Source organism: Sipha flava, unplaced genomic scaffold, assembly GCF_003268045.1.
Source record: "Sipha flava isolate LNK unplaced genomic scaffold, YSA_version1 115_pilon_pilon, whole genome shotgun sequence".
Classification (NCBI taxonomy): Eukaryota; Metazoa; Arthropoda; class Insecta; order Hemiptera; family Aphididae; genus Sipha; species Sipha flava.
In genome coordinates, this window is record NW_020271739.1 from 55,907 (window position 1) to 75,414 (window position 19,508).

Genomic DNA, 19,508 nt, shown 5'->3' on the forward strand with positions numbered 1-19,508 from the left:
AATTTATATTGTTATAGTTACTGTTTAGTCTTATCAACTGTAAAATGCTTTATTTAAACTTACAAATATTATCAGATTCAGATTATTCTTAAAATATGACGTGATGTTCTCAATTAATGCTAATAATATTAGATTTCCTGATTACATACTTAAATTTTAAATCTGTGCTAAATGCTAATATGATGTTCTGAGTTCAATGATTCGGAATACGGATAATATTATAAAAGTGGACATCTATATCAACAAGTCATCCTGCAAATCTTGTTGAAAATTATATAGAAGTTAAGGAATCAATTTATCCATTGTAAAAAAGTCGATTAATCGGTTAATCAGTCATTAAAAAAAATCAATCGGTTGATCAGTCAATAAAAAATAATCGATTAATCGGTTATTTAGGTATTAAAAAAATCGGTTATCAATTGATCAGTCGTTAAAAATCGATTTTCGGTTGGAATATTAATTTTCGATTAATCGAAATAATCTATTAAAACTTAAAAATTATAATCAAGTGGTAAAAAAAAAAATCGAACAGCCCTAGTTTGACACTCAGTTCTATTTTCAGCGTTGGAACATCTTTGTTGCGACGAACTACGTGATAACGTAGATAAGATAAGAATTATTTTTAATTTTAATGCTATCAAAAACGACTTTGCAGGAGTAAACTATCAAAACGTATTAAAACTGGTCAAATAAGCAAAAATAAGCATTTTTTTTGAAAAAAGCAAAAAAAGGCACTTTCAAATTTCCAATTGTACGTGTTTTAACTTGACACACACTTCTATAGCGCTCTGCTACATTTTAAGTCAATCCATAAAAATAAGAGCAAATGTTATCAGTCCCGAGGGCTGATTATAAGTTTTGTCATCTTTGTTATTTTTAAAATATTATAACAAGTTGGTAGAGCTTAATTTTTTTTTAAAAAATCTAGCAATCCCCAGTTAAAAATGTTAGTGTTTGAAAAACACATTTTTCAAAAAAATATTTTTATATATCCAGTTACTGGACATAATTATATGAATTAATTTTAATATAATTTTTAAACACAAAATAACTTCCTTTAGATATTTTTAAATTAAATTTTTTTCTACTTCTCCCTCGGCTTTTTCCCAACTATTTGGGATTGGCCACCGTTGTCCTAAATCTCCACTCCTGTACAATTTATCTTTCAGCCTCATTGGAATTCTCTTATTACATAAAATGACCAATGCTTTTTCTCTATTTCATCCAATCGTATTTAATCCTTTGTTTTACACACATGCCAAAGCCCCCGTACTTTTGTACAAATGATCCTAAATATTTAAAGTTCTCGTCTTCACCTATTACATTACCTCTAATTGTCATTTCCTATCAAATTTAAATTTAAATCTTTTATTCCATAATAAAATGAACTAAAAACATAACTATTTGACAAAATATAATAATATTGAAAAGTATGGGTAATTTACAAATATAATTATTTTATCTTAGGCAATGGTTTTAAAATTATGCATCGCTATGCCCAAAGAGCACTGCGAGCTCATTTTAAGGACACCCCATTTCATACGAAAATCAAAATAATTTTACAAGTTTTAAAGATTTGAATCAAAAAGCTGTAACATTTATCCTATCATTTTCTACATCTTATTTATAAGAAACAGGGTTTTCAACCGATAATGTTTATCAAAACCAAATACCGAAATCGCCTAGAATGTAGAACCTGACTTCCATATCTAGCTGTCAAATTAAATCAAACATTGTCAAACTTTTCAAAAATAACCATCCACAAAAATATCATTAGTTATTATTTTTTCAGAATGATTTTTCACTTTTTTATTTTTGAAAATTTATATATAAATATATTTATCTCAATCATTAATTTTTAATATACATAACAATTAAATTATAATAAAAAATCCTCTCAGAACATTAAAAAGTTGATAATGGATTTAATTGAGAGAACGTTTGAAGATTGGATGACAAATGGTGAAGCAAAGGGATCATAATTGGTAAGACATATAATGGAAAGAAGACGGTAGCTATGTGGTAGACCAGGACAATTAAATAGTAGATGGGAAGTATTGCATTTAATAAGGTCCTCGTGATGAGTGAAATTAAGAGGATCATTCAAGGATAGATAAAAGGAGTAAGCCGAGAGGTGATTATGGCCAAACCGAAGGCGAGAATAGGAAACTTTTATTTTGCGCTATATTGAAATATTGTGTAACTAGGGGAAGGGTAAAATAGCAGAATAAACTGAAAGAAAAGACACTGCAAATTTTGGAGGTAGGTTAACTCAAAATCTTGAGACATAAAATTTAAGAGTTAGTAAAAAGTCAAAACAGGGTATCTTAACAGGTGAAATAATGGAGTAGCGAGAAAATCCACTAAATCGTAACTAAATAATACCGGTATGACTGGTGACCTATAACAAAATAATTATAAAACCATCACTAGCAACAGAAGAATTGTTTACTATGAGACAAGGTTGGGAATCAAATAAGGTGACAAAATTACGATTAGGTAGAGATTTAATAGTGCGGAGAGCATTTATTATAACAAAGCATTCGGATGTGAAAGAAGAAGCAGACAAGGGAATGTTATTGGAAAATTTTATAGAAATACTTAAAATGAAAAAAGAGTAATCAGCGGAGATAGTCGAAACCGATCTGTCGGTGAAAACTAAACAATATTTGGGATAATGATTCGTGATGAAATCATTAAATAATGCATTTAAACTAAATGGAAGAAAGGATCGCGTGGAAACTTATACACTTTGGTACTTTAAAAAAATCACCCATGGAATGACTTATACGAAACAAACGGAATGGGCTTCAACTGCAAATGTGTAGTTAGAATTACACTACACAGACGAAGGAGGAAACGTTTTGAAACCCTTTGAATTACGTTTACGCGGGATAGCTAATGAGGCAGCCTGAAAATCCAAGCCAGAGAACTATTCAAACTCTAATATTGGAATAGAAATGACAAATTAATTGGATAGATTGCCAGAAACGAATGAAGAAAATAATAAACAGTAAGTCTTATTTAGATTAAAACCGGAGGAGGTTAAGGATGAATAGTGAAAGGAAAAAATAGGCAAAAAGTGGAGAAAACACGAAATAAATATAGGAAGATGATCGCTACGGAAAGGATTGGAAATCGTTTCCGAACTCTTTTCAAGTGAAATTATTTGGAGAATGTCCAGGGTAGTGTTATTGCAAGGAGGACAATTTATATGAGAGAGTGATCCATCGTTGAGAATCGAGAAACCGTAAGATATGATAGCAATGTGTAAAAGAATACCTCTAGGTTGAGCTAGACTCCACTCAGAATGGTGATCGTTGAAATCATCTGCAAGAAGGGAGTTGAAGGGTAAAAAAGAAAAAATACGATCTAAGATTGTAATTGAAAGGTTGGAACTGGGAGGATATAGATCGACTATAGCAATATGGACCGAGGAACAAGACGGGAGTCAAATCAAAACCTACCAAATTAATATTATGCTGAAATAATATCGCAGATAGTAAAGGAGGAAGAGTAATAGAATGAAACTGAAAGGCCTTACAAATAGCAATAGCCGTCAAGGCGATCTGACCGATAATTGTGGTAATAATTTGACTTAAAACTAGAATTAAGATGAAGCTAAATTTCAAAAAGAAATAGAAAAAGACAAGGATAATTTGAAATTAGGCTATTTAAATCTAAAAACCTGATCTTAATACTACTCACAAGTGTGACGGGATGGTCTTAATAGCCGACAAACTCTGAGAAGAATACTACTCACATTCCTTTGAAGGAAATTAATATCGATATTATAATAGTAGAACCAGCGCTAATAATGGTGTTAAAACTCGTCGACATCTTCGGTCATCGTAGGAATTGACAGAAATTAAAGAGTAGTCTCAACGACATTAGATAAGGAAAGTTTGGATACTACATTTTGGAATTGAAAATAATTAAGGACAGTTGGATGGCAAAATTGGAGACTCATTATAATTTAGAAAGAGAAGACAAATTCGAAGCATTTTATTGCTATGAATAATTTAAAAAAAAAACCCATTAGGTAACGAAAAATAATTTTAAAAATTTAAGAAGGCTGAATCTGAAAAAGAAGAATATTGATTAACACTATGATTAGTAGGAAATCTAAATTTTTTAGATTTAATGTGAACATCTAAGTGAGGAAAATCCTGGAAATCCACATTAGAATGGAAAGAAACTTTAGAACTTGGTATGGAGATCTATTAATATGAGGATATTTAGGAGTGTTTGAAATGGGACGAAATTCGTCTTCAATCATAAAAAGTTCCGTCTCTAAATCTAATTCATCTTGGTTTAACTAGTTGTCATTCTATAGTCGATCATTACCACGTAAAATAATTTAATCAACATTGTTATAAGTTTTGTTATTTTTATTAATGTATTATATTAATAAATATAAAATATAATATATTTCAGCTTTTTTCTCGTATCTTGTAAAATAAACTTGTATCTCAATGTGATCGCAGTTTTAAAGATTTTTCAATGACATTGCTTGCCTCTTTAATCATTAACCTACTTTTTTTTACTAAATACCGTTTTTGCTGGTCCGTTAAGTCTTGTTTTTCTATCAGTAACTTGACGTTGTTCATTGCACATTCAATGGCTGATAATATTCTAATGTCCATATCATCAGAAGGGCAACTATTTTTTTTTCTTTCCTGTAATAATTTTTCTAATTGACAGACGAGCTCACAAATTACTGGATTCTTTGGAGTATTTTCGAGTAACGGATTGGTATCGTTCCAAGGGACTTCAAATGAATGATTAGACATTTTGTAGTATTGCAGTTATGGATTTAAGTATTGTATTTTATAAAAAACACACATCTGCCTTTAACCGTATCCAGGTAATTACGTTACACTATTATGAGAGAAGATAGAAATTTTACATTAGGTAGGTAGATACAATTAATTATTCTTATGATATACCTACTAATGCACCTTTCTACTTATCACGGTAGGTTAATTTTATTATAAGTTCAGCCAAAAAACTAACATTTAATAAAACAAAACTTTTCTTTTTAAATTAACAGCACGCTTGTACCTGTAAAACAAGGTTAGTTTTACATATTTGTTTTGAAAAAACTACACCGATAGACTTATTACAGAAATTAGTAAACTAATCTAGTCTCATAGAAGTAGTGGGATAGTCAAGGGTTTACAGATGTAGAAATAAATTAGATCAATATATTCCAGTTTTGAAATCAGTGGCGTCGAAGTCAGTTTTTAGAAGGATTGCAGAGCCAATCTAGGACAAATGAACGTAGCCGTTTAGACGTGAGGACAAATGGACATAAAAAAAAATATATACATGCATATATATTATATCAGTAAATAAAATAAATAAGTTATTTATATTTATTATAATATGTAAATTTTAATATCAAAAATATTCATTCAAAAAAACTTCACCATCGCGATTTGAATTAATTAATGACAACTTAAATATACACTTGAATGCAATTTGTACACGACTAATACATTCAACTTCCGCATTTAACTATGGAAGGACTAAAAGGCATTTTGCTAATTTACAAAGTTCATTGAATGGATTGATACCTGAACTATCTGTATAGATGCAAATCTCAGCCCACAAAGATTCAGTAGATGTTATAGATTTCCATTGAATTAAATTTATTTTTGTCCACTGTGATTCGATTTTAGATATATTGTGTGACTCAAAGTTCATTAATTTTGCCAATGATGCAATTGAATCTTTCGTCATATTTAGGCATTTTGCTAGACTTAAAAGTGAAGTGTTTTGTAATATTGATAAATTGTCTGGAAACCTTTTTTGAAGTTCAGTGACCAAGTTAATTATAAAATTTATGATTGTACCACGGATAATGTTTTCTACGTCTGGTCTCATCTTTAATAACCTACATTTCTCCTCAAATTCATATCCAAGATATGGGCGAGGATGTAAATAATTTTTAATATTTACCTTCAAAAGATTTGCCCTACAATCTGGTGTAACCACTTTACGGGCTAACCCTCCAATTAGACTATGGTAAAAAAATAGGTAAGAAAATCAACAACGTTTAAAACCTATTATTGAATCCATCATGTTCCTTGGTCGTCAAAATATTGCCCTTAGAGGTTATAGAGATGATGGTCATCTTTTTTCCAGCTCTTTTTTCTCAGATCTAAGTTCAAAGTCTACATCAATTACTAGAACGCGGATTTCTATGCAATCGCATACTTTTTTTCTTTCAATATTTTTGGATTTTTGTCAGTTATCTCCACGAATCATCATAATTTGAAGCTAATGGTGAAATTTTTTTTTGCATATTTCTGCATATTTAGAGATTATTGCATATTTTTGGCAAAATTCAAAATTTATTGCATATTGAAGTGAAAATTTAAAAAGAAATGTATAAAATAATATTTTGTCTAGTAGAAAAATTAAAAAAAAAAATTCATAGTCACTAAATAATAATTTATATATATATATATATATTTAGTTATAAAATAAATAATCGATAACGACGTAAACTTAATCGCTCTTACTGTGTCAGTCGATTATCGACATACCACTTGCTTCAAATATGCTCCAATAACTTCGGTTGACATCGAAGGTTCGTTTTCAGTCTTTAAAAATATGTTAACCGATAAACGACATAGCTTCACAGAAGATAAACTTGAAATGTATATGACTATTTATTTTAATAATAAATAAAATTTTAAAAATAAATTAAGTTAAGAAAATTCCCTAAATTTTTTTGTATTAAGTATTTAAGTAATTAATTTTTATAAGTTGAATTATAAATTTTAAATAAATAAAAAATTCTTGCATATTTTTTGCATATTTTCATAATTTTGACTTCATTTTTTTACATATTTTCATGTTTTTGACTGCATATTTTTTGCATATTTTCATGATTTTTACTGCATATTATATGGCATATTTCGTTACTTTTAAGTGCATACAAATCCGCGCTCTATCAATTACTAACCAAGGGAATTTCAGGGAACTTCTGAAGTTTAAAATATCATCAGGTGATACAGTTCTTGAACAACATTTAAAATCTGCTCATGAAAAAGCAACTTATATAAGTTATCACATACAAAATGAGTTAATTGAGTATATTAGGAAAGAAATAACAGCTTATATAATAAATTCAGAAATTACGAAATTATTACGGATTAGGAAAGATGAAAATATTTACAAGGTCTGAGCGTTGAGTTTTTGTTTTTTTAACTTTTTTAAAATTTTTTTTTTTTATCAAAATTTTGAAAATGTAGTTTTTAACCCCATATTTTTAAATACTAATAATATAGGTATCAAAAAAAAAAAAATTCCACGCTCGCCTATAGTTAAATTCTTATACTTCAGATGGTGGAATAAAATTTTATTTATATTATTGATTACTCAAATAGTGGTTATAAAGCGGAAAGTAGAATATAAAATGTAGAAAACTTGATAGGCCCTCTTTTGGGATATGCTGCTATAGAAATACAGCGGATAGTATAATAACTAAGACGGGCGACGTCTGTATCGACAACGGGCAAAAACCGGTCTGTTATCTGCGTTCCGTAGGCCGAAGCCCGCAACAACTAATAATAGCTAATAGCTAAATAAATTATACAATTAGTAATAATATTGGTATATCTAAATCTAATACAACTAAAATATTGGCGATAAAGTTTGAGTCGATTGAAACAGCGTAGTGATAAATTAACAAAAAAAAGATTGGCTAAACCTCAGAAGTACCCGTTTCAGCTTATTAATTTTGATTTTCTATACACTAGCTATTTATAAATAATGATTTATAGATTTATTATCTATTTATATTTACTTCATGAAGTATTTTGAATTAGAACTTGGAAGACCACAATATAGATTATCATTTGAACGTTCTTATTATTCGGCTTGTGTGACTGTGTACCTTTTAAATTTTTTAAAACGTTTAGGGGGGTTGTAACTCACTAGGCACCCCCCTATATACGCCACTGACTGATGTATCTACATTTATTTGCTGTATTTTTAGTTTTACTATTATAGCTAGGTAACGGTAAGCTGCTGTTTCAGGCGCGGATCCAGGGGGGCGGTAGGCTCCCCCCCGGAAGCCGTATCAAGATGTGTTGTATCTAATTTGTTGTACTATTAAATTACATTATTTTGTGTTATACCATTCTAATGTATTGTTAATTGTTATTGTCAAATTTTCGTCTTTTATTTTTATAACATAAATATATGAAGTGTCGATAACAACAATATTATTGCGACCGTATGAGCGACGACAACCACCAGCCGGCCAGCCCAACCGACTCATAGTTTTATCCTAAAAATAGTATGAAATTCCTTGTTTATTTTGTTTACAGATATTAAAATCTTCCTTATTCCTGACTGTCTGAAATATACATATTTATAATACAGATATCAGTTAATTTCTAGCAGTACCTATAATAGTAATAATTGTTGTGTTGACTGTTGACATTAGATTAGACACTCTTTAGTCTTTAGTTTGACAACCGTAGATATACATGCGTACTTGTATTACGTATAATTTTCTTAGTAATCGAAATTATATTTCTCGTAATACGCCGTTAAAAGTGACCGCGATTTATTCTTTTAATTTAATTGGTGACGTTTGTATTATAGTAGTAAGTTGTTATACTGTAATTATTTCATTTTATTCGTTTATTGAACAAAAACATAATGTCTAAGAGGAAAAATGTCGATATTACACATTTTTTTAAAAAGAAAAATGCAACTAGTGCAAGTACTGTGGAAAATGATGATCGAACAACTGAGGAAAATAAAAATCGAATAGCAGTGGATTCAAGTGAGTCGTCTTTACCATCCAAAAAAAATTATTCATTATAAATTTATAAATAATCAGGAATTGCATTATGTACTATTGCATTTATAACTATTTATATATATATATATATATATATAATAATATAATATACTCGTATTTAGCAGTAGGTATCTAAATATGTATACTTATTTATAATCCCCCCCCCCCGATAAGGTAGGCTGGATCCGCGTCTGCGCTGTTTGATTGTTAGATAATAAATTTTGTAGGTATTACTTTATATTAATTGTTAATTTTGGAACTATAAAGACTTATTTTATTAAAATTTAAGTAATTTATAGAAAAGGACACAAAAAATTGAAGAACGTACATAGTTTAAACTTTAAATAGAATATTATTTATTTATATAGAAATAATTACATAAACTATTTTATGTGAAAAATAATTAAGAATAAATTTATTTGCCTTAATAAATTGGTATTTTGTTTCATGTTCATTTTCCCCATCAATTTTTAGTTGCGTACCTACCTATATTGTATTATTTACGTCAGCCCCAATCTTAACTTATATTATGAGGCAAATGTAAAAACGTACATAATATCCATTCGAAAATATACCTAATATAATATACTGATTATTTCCCCTCCCCAGGTTTTTCTCTTTTATAGTGGAAAAAAAATAGGGGGGGTGCATGGTCCCTTTCCCCCCTGCGAGCGCCCCTGGTGGTAGTGGCAGTGTTTAAAATGTAGGTAAGTTGCCTGAATTAATATGTGCACTCCAAATATAAATTTTCTCAATCCGCCACTACTACCAAATATAAAAGTACAAATAATATCAATATTAATCTAATGTTATTTTGTTACAAATAGTAGGTATACAATATACATGTAGGTACATATTGAATTTGTTTACAAATATTTTATTGACGACTAAAAATATTACAGATTAGGGTACATGCGTTATAGGTAAATATTAATTTGATTTGTAGGTACGCTCTTTTAAGTGCACGGGTTATATCGTAAAATTTCTATTTGAAAATGTTCGATAGTAAATTAATACAAATTAAAAAAATCGTATTTTATAATAATTTTTTTTTTATATTTTGTTTTATTTAAAAAAAAAAAATTGTAACGGGCCACATTGAATACCTTCGCGGGTCACAAGTGGCCCAAGGGCCTTGGGCACCACTGCCATAATTGTTTATCTTTAATAAGTAAGAATAACGCTAAAAAACTAAAAACTACTGTTGGCTGACTATTTTGTATCAAATGATTTAAAAATAACAAATTGTTAAAAGTAAACGAGGTCGAAATTTAGCTGTTCACAAAAATTCTTAAGTATACATTTCTTCAAGAAAAAACGTACCTATGCTTAGACATTGATCACATAAAATGTTTCCATTTCAAAATAGTTTAAATTTCGAAAATATTTCTTTCTTAAGTAAAATACAAGCTGCTAAAGTAATTGGACTAAATAAACGACCTTATATCATGGTAATTCGATTATAGACAATTTAGTAATAGAGTATTTTTGGAAACCGATCATCAACATTTTTAAGTGATGCAATACTCTATTTAATTACTTTATCTCGGATTCGGTGTACCGAGTTGGTAACAATATTGTGTGACGATAACAATGCGAATTCACTGACGTGTTACTGTTGCCCGACAACCAGAATTGGTCTGTGTGCCGTGATATAAATGATAACCGTTCTCAGTGTGCGTTGATAACGCGAGTAGTTTTGTTGTTATTGCGACTGATCATTTCCGTCGTTGTTGGTTTAATTTCGATTTTATTTTGTTTCTCTTCTCTGTATGAACGTAATATTTGACACAAAATATTGTTGTGTACACACATTCTGGAAAATCTACGTAGTCTCTCGCTCAAACCGATATTCCTACAATTCCATACTATTTTAAAACAATGGACTATGATGAATGTACCTCAACGTTTCACTGGTTGATTAACGCAAATAACGCATTAATAACATCCTGCAGTGGACTGCTCGTATTTTGTGTTTAGTTCTACTTGGACAAGAATAGTAATTCATTGAACGTGACTGTTAGACACATAACCTTACAGACAGAAAATGATGCTACGAAGTATGAACTGTGTGTTCATACTGGTTGTCAACATATGCCTGTATATGAGTGTTGTATGCTTTTTCTCATCTTCCAGTTCAATAGTCAATAGTCATATTGACAACAGTTGGCTCAATGAGGTAAGTGTTTCATAAGTTTTTGTACAATTAATTCTACAAAATTGCTCCTGTTGAATTATTCATTTGTGATAGAGGAAAACAGTTTTGATATTATGTAGGTCAGAGTTTTTTTAATTTCATAGTAGATAGTGTTCAAACAAAATGTATAGGATTAATATGATGTTTGATTTACAATTACATTTTTTTTTAAATTTAATCACCACTTTATACTTCAGCTTAAGTTCAAATAACTATTATAAACTAATTTAAATTCAGTAGAATATGCCCTATTTGTGGTATCTATGTAGGAGAAAGCTACATATAAACCAATTAATTTTTTTGACTCACTAATTCATTATATTATTTTTCATTGTTTTTACAGTTTTATAATAATAATATATATAACATGTAAGCTTAGTTGTAGAACAAATGTTAATTTTTAAAAAATTAAAATAAAAGTCATTCTAAATTTTTAAAATAAAATATGTAGTAATATATCATTCTATATATATTATATATATAATATATTCTAGTGTGTTATATTAAATATTCCATTTATTAGTTCAGAAATTATTATTGTATAAGACAGTGGCGCAACTATGGGTGAGGTTTGAGGGTTGTGACCCCCCAATTGTTCTGAGGTTTTTACAAATTCTACGTATGAAAAAAAATGATTTATTTTGAAGACGTGAAATAGCTGATGTATTATTAGTAATATTAGTATTATAATTAATATGACAAAATGGAAGTTTTGTAATGTTCCATTCAACTTTAAAACATCAGTTACCTTGCTACCACGATTTCTCGATAGTCGATTGTATAATACTTTTTTTGTGGTATCACAATAAGAAATAGAAGTTAAAAAGTTTAATTTATAATTTAAATATTTTACTCATAAAACTAACTTAATCTTACTTCATTATTCCTATCAAATACCTGCAGAAAATGCTTATTTTTCCCAAATTCAAAACCCTTCCTGTTACATTAAATGTTTTTATTTGTCTATTATTTAACATTGTAAATATTATCATAATTATTATTGTTACAAAAAAATAATAAGCATACAAGTGAACAATCACAAAATTTTTTGATAGTTAATTCAGAAAATAGTAATATTGTTTTAAAATGTAGGTTTATTTATTAAAATAATTTATAAGATGAATATTTAATCTAGTTATTTAATTTAAATTCCCAGACAAGATAATATTGTATACTTACATCTTCATTCCAGTAGTAAATCATAATGTTTAATTAGTTTTTCTGCAATTGTTAATTGGTTAATGTCAAACAGATTGATTGGTATATTTCTACTTTACGGGACACCTTATTTTTTGCAATTTTTTTTTTTAACTTTTGTAGTTAAGTACGCTGAAAATGATGGCAAAGTTAAAATTTGGCGCTCGGACATAGTTTTGAAGTTATTACACTTTAAAGTTATTATATATTATATTAAATAACTTAGAACATATTAAACTTTCAAATGCGATGCTGCAGCCAAGTGGCAATGTAACTATTTCTAGGCAGTAAGTGTCAAGAGTTTCAAATCCCATATCTCTTGAAAATTTTTTGCACTTTTTTTTTAATGTACCATGGTATTCAATAATATTATTTTATTAATTTGATCATTATTATTATTTAAAGTTTGAATTTGTCATTTGCCTATCGGTTTTATGCTTCATTTATAATAGATCTTTTTAATTGTGTAATAAAATATTTTTTTTTAATACCTTATATTTGTGGTCGAAACATGTGATTTACTCGCGCAGCGAGGTTTTAGTTTCACATACAAATCATAATCCCATCCGCAACATTATCAAGGTTTGTACAAAAACTAGGTTAGGCTTAGACTTTAATTCCTCTTGGAGCGAAGCCCCATCCCCCCGAAAAGTGCCCCGTAGTGGCACTCGAGTTTGTGAGTGAAGCCGGTAGGCGTTACGAGCGAAGTCCTAAAATTTTTAAAATTACAGTTCCAACTTTTCGAAAAAAAATGTAAACAATTTTCATTAAGATAAGAGACCAAAACCAGATAAAAAAGTTATCGTTAAAAAAAAAAGTACAAAAATTTGTTAGTCCTTTACGGTGATCGAACTCGGTTTCGTTGAAAAATAATCATTGTTGCTACCATTGCGCAACATTTTAAAACATTATTGTTAAAGCATAAGGAGTATTGAAGAGTTTTAGTATAAAGTTATAAACTTTAACTAACTATAATTTCAAAACCAAGTTCTTGCGCCAAATTCCAATTTTACCATTATTTTTTTCACCCAAAATATGACTAAGTCCCCCAAAAAAATTTCCAAATTTTTGGGTGTCCCATAAACTAGAAATGATTTCCGATTGATTCTAAAATATAAATGAAACCATTTTCAAATTTTCCAGTGTTTTCATTTCACAAATTCATATTAATATATTATTTTATAAGTATTGGATCCTCTATTATATTTTAGTCTTCTAATCCAGATAATTCTTCATTATTATTATTTAGTCTTCAAATCTTCTAGAGTTCTATCTGAAATTGGATTAAAAATGTGCTTTGCTAGTTATTTTAAATTTAAAATATATTTATAATTTAATATTTTTTAATTGATTCTGATTACTGTTTCCATATCAAAATTTTAATGATATATGGTAAAAATTCAATTTTTTAGTTATGAAATAATTTTTATTTTATTTTATCTAAAACTCTTCCTTTTTAAAAATAAATAGTGAATACTCAAGTGAATATTTTAAAAAAAGAGATGAAAATTATGTTATTCGTTAACTTCTGTTTTGTAAAATATGTATATAAGTCATATTTAATGTATTTGGCAAACCATTTCTATTTTGTTGAATATTCTATACAAATTATTGTATAGTCAAATGCAGCCTACTAATATAATACTTGAAGACATATTTTATAGGTATTAAAATAATTTGATAAATACATATATTTGTAGGTATTAAAGGGTTGATACTTTTTGTGTAATACATTAGTAGAACTAAGCTTATTATTTTTTGAATGTTATTATTCAGTTATAAAACATTTTATTAATGTATTATACAGTTAGTTATGAACAATGATTTAATAATGAATATAACAACTGACAGACTCTACATACTATAGTTTATTAGTCACTTTATCACAATGCAAAATATCTAGTCTGTTTATAATACTTGTTTACTACAATTTTATCTTTATTTATGACTATAATATTATTTTTATTTTCTATTTTAAATAATTTGTGAGTACCATGCTGTATAATCAATGTTAACAATATTTTTGAGTGCATATTTGTTGCTTAATTTTTTTTTTTTTTGAAATATTAATAAAATAGGTATATGCCACTCTACTAAACTATTGCATACGTACACATAATGGTTTAAGAAAAATACTACATTTATTTTAGAAAGTTTTCGAATATAATTTTTATCCTTAAAAAAATATTATAAAAATATGAGTTCCTAATTAATTATTTATATTATGGGCTTTAATTTATTACTTAAAGTTTAAACCACATTGTGTTTGTTGTATATTATCCTTAAAAATATATGACTTGTATAAACACATTTTTTTGTTTGTATTGTATAAAAAATAATCGTTTTATAAGTATATTTTAAAGATACCTGTATGTTTTAAAAGCTAAAAATCGTTTTTTTTTTTGTTTTTTTTTTTATTTGAAATCGACGACGCCACGGGGACAGCGAGCGCTACACCGAAGTGTTTACAAAAACTTATGGATAAGAGTCGCGACCGCGCTACATTTAGTCGTGTATAGATTATAATGTTGGGTTGCCACGGATCCGTTGTGGTTCGTGGTCCCTCCATCCTTGGTGCCAAAATACGGGAGGGTGAGGTATAGAACGGAGGGGTGGCACATGGCCGGTCTCGTCTCTACCCCGTGCATCTGTTCAGATGCGCCCTCCGTGTTCAGGTCGGTGTTGCGGTTTCCCTGTCTCTCGCGTCCTCCTTCCTCTAGACGATGTTGATCACTATTTTAAAGAACGCAAGCCGTGCCCTTTCTGCTGCGAGACCCATGTTCCTTAGTTGATCCTTTGATCCACATAACAGGTCCTTCACGTTGGGCAGTTGGACTGCCCGACCTTCGATGAATTGGCTAACCGGGTTCCTATGTTCCTACCACTCGTCGCAGTGGAACAGTGTGTTTTGCGGTGTCAACGGCCTCGCAGTACACACATTGTTCGTCCTCTGCGTGATGCATCTGGTGGAGGTATTCTTTAAAACAACCATGCCCGGATAGGGCCTGTGTTAGATGATAGTCTAAGGTCTGTTTGGCTTGAAGCCATCTGGCAACGTTTGGTAAGAGTTGATGGGCCCATCTGCCCTTGGTGCAAAAGCTAAAAATCAATTATAATTGTTTCAAACTTTCTTATAATAATTTAAATACACAATTTTAATAACCAATATTAATTTATAGAAAGTGTTAGGTATTTTATGTTTTTGGTAAACAAATGACGTTTTAACTTTTACCCTAAAATAGTATTAATATTTATCCATATTATAATTATCACAATGTTTTAAATTGAGTTGGTGTATAAATAAAAAAAACTATAAATCAATTCGGTTTGGTTGAGCATTTTTTATATTAAGAGGATTTCATCTCATTTGATTGTCTTTGTCTATTTAACGTGCTGCAAAATCATGTTACATAAAACATAAATTGTAGCATTTATGTTAGATTTTAAATAATTAAAATTGAAATTATTATTAATTTATATTAATTAAATATTTATTTTTATTTAATTTATTTTTAATTTTAAGTATTTTTTATTTTATTTTAATATTTTTGGAAGCATGATACATTTTTTTTTTTTTTTGTAAAGTATGACCAACAAAAAAGCTAGAATTATTAGCTAGAATTATTTAAAAAGTATAAAACTGAAATCCTTGTTACACTATTTGTAAATTACAATAGATTATAGCATAATGGTATACATATTACAATCAGTGTTCGAATTATGGGGAGGGGGTGCGCAGGAGGACGGAGCTCCTTTAATTTTTTTTTTTTTGCACACCTCAACTATATTTTTTCACCGGAACGGGGGACGCCACGTTCATCCTAATTGATGTCCAAAATAATTTTTATGCGAATTTCAATTTTCGTCAATTTCAAAACGAATTTTATAATTTATATTATCTAAACTATTTTTATAATTAAAGATATATGGTGGTTATGATAAGGGACAACGTCATCATTTCTGAAGAAATATAAATAGCAATGTCTGAATTTGGTGTATTATACTTTATACATTGTATGGTTTGTTATTAATATTGGCGATCGACAATATCGTCATTTCGGAAAAAAAAATGCCCGCACCACAACTAATCTTCTAAAGCCGTGGCCCGCACTAAAGAGTAAAAATAAATAAAAACAAAAACCAAATATATGATTATATCATTCGATTCATGAGCCTACCTGATCGTCTACAATTATGTTATTTATTATTTTCTATTGTGACATGTAGGATGTTGGTACTACTATCAAAATATATTATATTTGGAATTTAAATATTAGTTTAGCTGAAAAGTAGCATTCAAAATATATGTAAGGCTGGCGGAGGGGGGGTCAGGGACAAAACTCCCCACGGGTCTGTGTTAAATAATTGCGCACATAGAACGCAGTTTTCAAATCGTTGGACTGAGCTCTACTTAATTTTTCCCAATTTGAGCACTGATTACAATGTAATATTATTACATATAAGTATATATTTTTGACTATATTTGAACAACAATTTTGAATTGTGGCATGTATAGTAAAAAAAACCTCAGGTAATTTGCCAATTATAGTGTATTATAAAATTCGTATAAGTTATTTTGATGTATTACACATATATAAGTATACAATAAAAAAATTGAATTTATAATTCTACCATGCTAATTAATAACAGTATTTTTTTTTTATATATATTCATATGTTCAGTTTAATTATTACCTACTTATTTTTAATCTATTGGTAAACATTTAACAATAATTTTAAAAAATTGTAATATGTATTCTTTGATTAATTATATGTTAACTGTACATCTATACAACTATTATACGTTTTTATACATGTCATTAAATATATCAAGGCTTGACAAACTATTAACATATGAGCCTATTCAGTTTTTAACCTAGTAAATTTATTCAGGGCCATATTAACCATTAGACACTAAAGGAACTGTATAGAAACTTCGAGAAATATTAAGCCTACCTACGAAAATAGGGTTTAGCCAATAAATATAGAAATTTTATTTAAAAAAATGTTTACCTAATCGTTTAGATAAAGTGTGAATGTGCCATGAAAGTACATTTAAATTAAAGCCCGTACAACACATTAGAATATGAAAGAATAGTGTTTGAACACTATCGCATGAATAATGTAAACAGTCCATCTTCACAAGGTGAACCATTCGTTCATGTGCGGTCATGATCGATTTAAGAGCTGTAAGATTAAAAATATCATATGCATATAATTTGTCTGCAAAGAAAATCTTAAAACTTGTATCCAATTTTCAAGCTTTAAATATTAAATTTAAAAGTTTTATGAGTTTTCAATTACAAACATTTTAGAGATTTTTCTTAAGACGGTTGGAAGCAGCGTATTTATTTCACGTTGTAGACCTAAAAGCCTGACAAGATTACGTATACTTAAAATCATAATTAAATTCTGTAAAAAGATTTGAGTGGATCAACCTTTTTCCTAGGTTAATGTGGAAATCGATTTTTAATATTTGTTTAAAAGTTGTCTTTAAATTTTAATTGAGTTTCTTAATTTTTTTTTAATTTTTAGATTTACTTTAGTGTCTTTTTAAGAATGTTAAACAGTGATTCTAAAATCGACTTACACAATAACTTAGAAAAAAGGTTGTTCAACTCAAATCTTTTTACAGAATTGAAATCCGATCATTTAGAGTTGACGTTTTTTTGTCAGGCTTGATTAATTTTCAGAGTTTCTTCGTTGGAACAAAATATTTTATTTCATTAAATGCAATGACTTGTACATGCGCGTGCAAACCATTAATTGTTTCCCCGAAACGTTAAATATCGGCGCTCAACGTCAGCCGCCTGTGAACCGATATTATATAGATCCCTATATAGTCTCATTGTGAATGTAAATAAATTGTGTTAACTATATTTATAATTTAGTATATTTACTGTAATGGATTTTTACACATACTGTACGATTATGCCACAATTACCTATGGGTTGAGTCTAGGGTTGCCAACTGTCCCGCGTGAGACGGGACGTCCCGTTTCCAGAGCTCAAATAATGCGTTCCGCGATGCGTATCTGCGGGACGCTCATTATCCCGCTTTTTGTAAGCCTGTATAAGTATTTTTATATAGAAACCTTATATTTTTACTGTGGGCATTTAAAACTATTTTCCGTCCGAAATTCCAATAGAGTCGATTGCACGAAACGGTTTAATCAAAAATTGGTAGTATTTATAGATTCAATTCAGTATTCAGTACACAATTACTTTTTCAAAAAGAAAAAATAATTGTCTTATGATAGGGTACCCTTAATCGGGAAAAGTGCTTTATTTACTAATTTGTGTTAAAAAAACCTTTTGATGACTACTTTAAAATAGCGATTATTCTGTTAATTTTATATGAATATTTTAAATTTTAAATACAACTGATAACAATTATTAAAATCATTTTCTCTTGTTTCTGTAAATTTGTAAGCATGTCCCGCTTTTTGTGTCAAGTTTCGCATATAAATATCTGGTTTCCCGCTTATCTGTAAATAAGAGTTGGCAACCCTAGTTGAGTCGACACAACTTACTACTTGTAGGAGCCATATCTAACGTTTAGTTTCAGACGTTTTAGTGCATTGTTACTTGATTTTATATATGGATTCATTACTTCCAGAAATAATCGATTCTAGGTTTGATCAAGGATTATCAATAAGGCCAGGTTATTCCCAATAAGACCAGGCATTCCCGAAAAAAAATTTAATACTACAATAGTTGTAGTATGATAATTATGATTATAGTTATTGTAATAAATTATATAAATATAATTACCATAAAACTTACGAATTTATTTGTTATGATTATAGCACCTTTAGCTTTTTATTTTATTTCTAATACATCTTGAATTAATTAATAATTAGATGTTATGACTATACGTTCTAAAAATTTTTTTTATAAAATTTGTGTTCAACCGATGATTCTCGCACTCGAATTGCAAATGCGTTATACTTATTAATTATTATGAATTAATAAATGATAATAATAATAATAATAATAATACTGAATAATATGTCTTGCGGTGTATAAACGACGACGGTAATGACTAGGGAACGGATTTATATGTAATAAAAATACATAAATATGTACATATGTATGTAAGTATAATTTATAAAATAAGTTCTAAAACCATCCAAATATGTAGGAAAAAAATTTAAAAAAAAAAAAAAATATAATTACTAAATTATCAAAATGATTTGTTGCATTGAATTATTACAATATATTTTAAATTATCAAATATTAAATGTCGCCTATTAGATCTGAAAATATTTTTAAAACGGCTAAATGAT

General features: G+C 28.6%; 2 protein-coding genes across 3 annotated transcripts in view; one reads left to right on the top strand and one right to left on the bottom strand.

The window, feature by feature from the left end:
- Positions 1-4,472: 4,472 nt before the first annotated feature.
- Positions 4,473-4,793, bottom strand: LOC112690963. Its single transcript, XM_025565072.1, has one exon. It carries the CDS (start codon positions 4,791-4,793, stop codon positions 4,473-4,475), a length of 321 nt encoding a protein of 106 aa, XP_025420857.1.
- A 3,848-nt stretch (positions 4,794-8,641) lies between these two features.
- The window catches only part of LOC112691178 (ero1-like protein), a 32,425-nt gene continuing 21,558 nt past the window's right edge, over positions 8,642-19,508 (top strand). Inside the window, exon 1 of one of the 2 annotated variants that reach the window (XM_025565342.1) lies at positions 8,642-8,809. Coding sequence is in view for 1 of the 2 variants with exons in the window: in XM_025565337.1 (XP_025421122.1) it covers positions 10,875-11,006 (132 nt within the window). In the remaining variant the exon portion in view is untranslated. Of the gene's footprint in view, positions 8,810-10,481; positions 11,007-19,508 lie in introns of those variants that run through there. The other variant, XM_025565337.1, reaches the window with a different exon arrangement.